Below are 540 nucleotides of genomic sequence, written 5' to 3'. Positions count from 1 at the left end.
CAGCAGGAGAGTGAAAGCAGCAGTAGGTGGAGCAGTTAAGCTGCTTAGTATCCAGGTTCGACATGCACATACTTGCTCGCTCATGCACACGCCAAGGGAGGGCGTGTTTTTCCCCCCCCCACCACTACCACCCGGTCCTCCACCCTATCCTGCCTCTTCTAGAAAGCCAGTCACCTGATCTCCTGTAGCTTTCAGTCCCCTTCCTGGTTGGCACTGGGAAAAAAGTTAGCCCCAAAAATGCCTCACTTCACTGTCACCAAAGTGGACGATGATGAGGAGGAGGAAGAGGTGGGAGTGGAGGAATGTATCCTGGAGAGACCTGCTGGGTCCCAGATCTGGAAGCCTGGTGCGATGATGGTGCAAGGTGAGCTAAATGAGAGCGGGAATTGGCAGGGATCATCTTATGGAACGGAGTTTCCCCAAGGTAGCCTCCTGTCACTGGAGTTGTGTAAACATGCAGTGGTAATCTGATTTACCTGCAAATCTGTTTCCAGGAGCCCAGGGCTTGAATTTCTCTCTCTGTCTGTGGGGGTGCCTCCT

The 540-nt window shown here is 53.1% G+C and overlaps 1 protein-coding gene across 7 annotated transcripts in view; it reads left to right on the top strand.

Annotated features, from left to right (window-relative positions):
• SLC12A6 (solute carrier family 12 member 6) overlaps positions 1-540 on the top strand; it is a 28,257-nt gene that overhangs the window by 9,532 nt on the left and 18,185 nt on the right. Inside the window, exon 1 of one of the 7 annotated variants that reach the window (XM_006028190.3) lies at positions 173-364. The exons of the other annotated variants lie outside the window; for them this stretch is intronic. Within the exon in view, the coding sequence (XP_006028252.1) occupies positions 238-364 (127 nt within the window). The 5' untranslated portion in view covers positions 173-237. Of the gene's footprint in view, positions 1-172; positions 365-540 lie in introns of those variants that run through there. 7 annotated transcript variants of the gene reach the window in all.

This window comes from Alligator sinensis, unplaced genomic scaffold (genome assembly GCF_000455745.1).
Source record: "Alligator sinensis unplaced genomic scaffold, ASM45574v1 scaffold842_1, whole genome shotgun sequence".
In the NCBI taxonomy this organism is placed as follows: Eukaryota; Metazoa; Chordata; order Crocodylia; family Alligatoridae; genus Alligator; species Alligator sinensis.
This window is presented reverse-complemented; position numbering and strand designations above follow the sequence as displayed.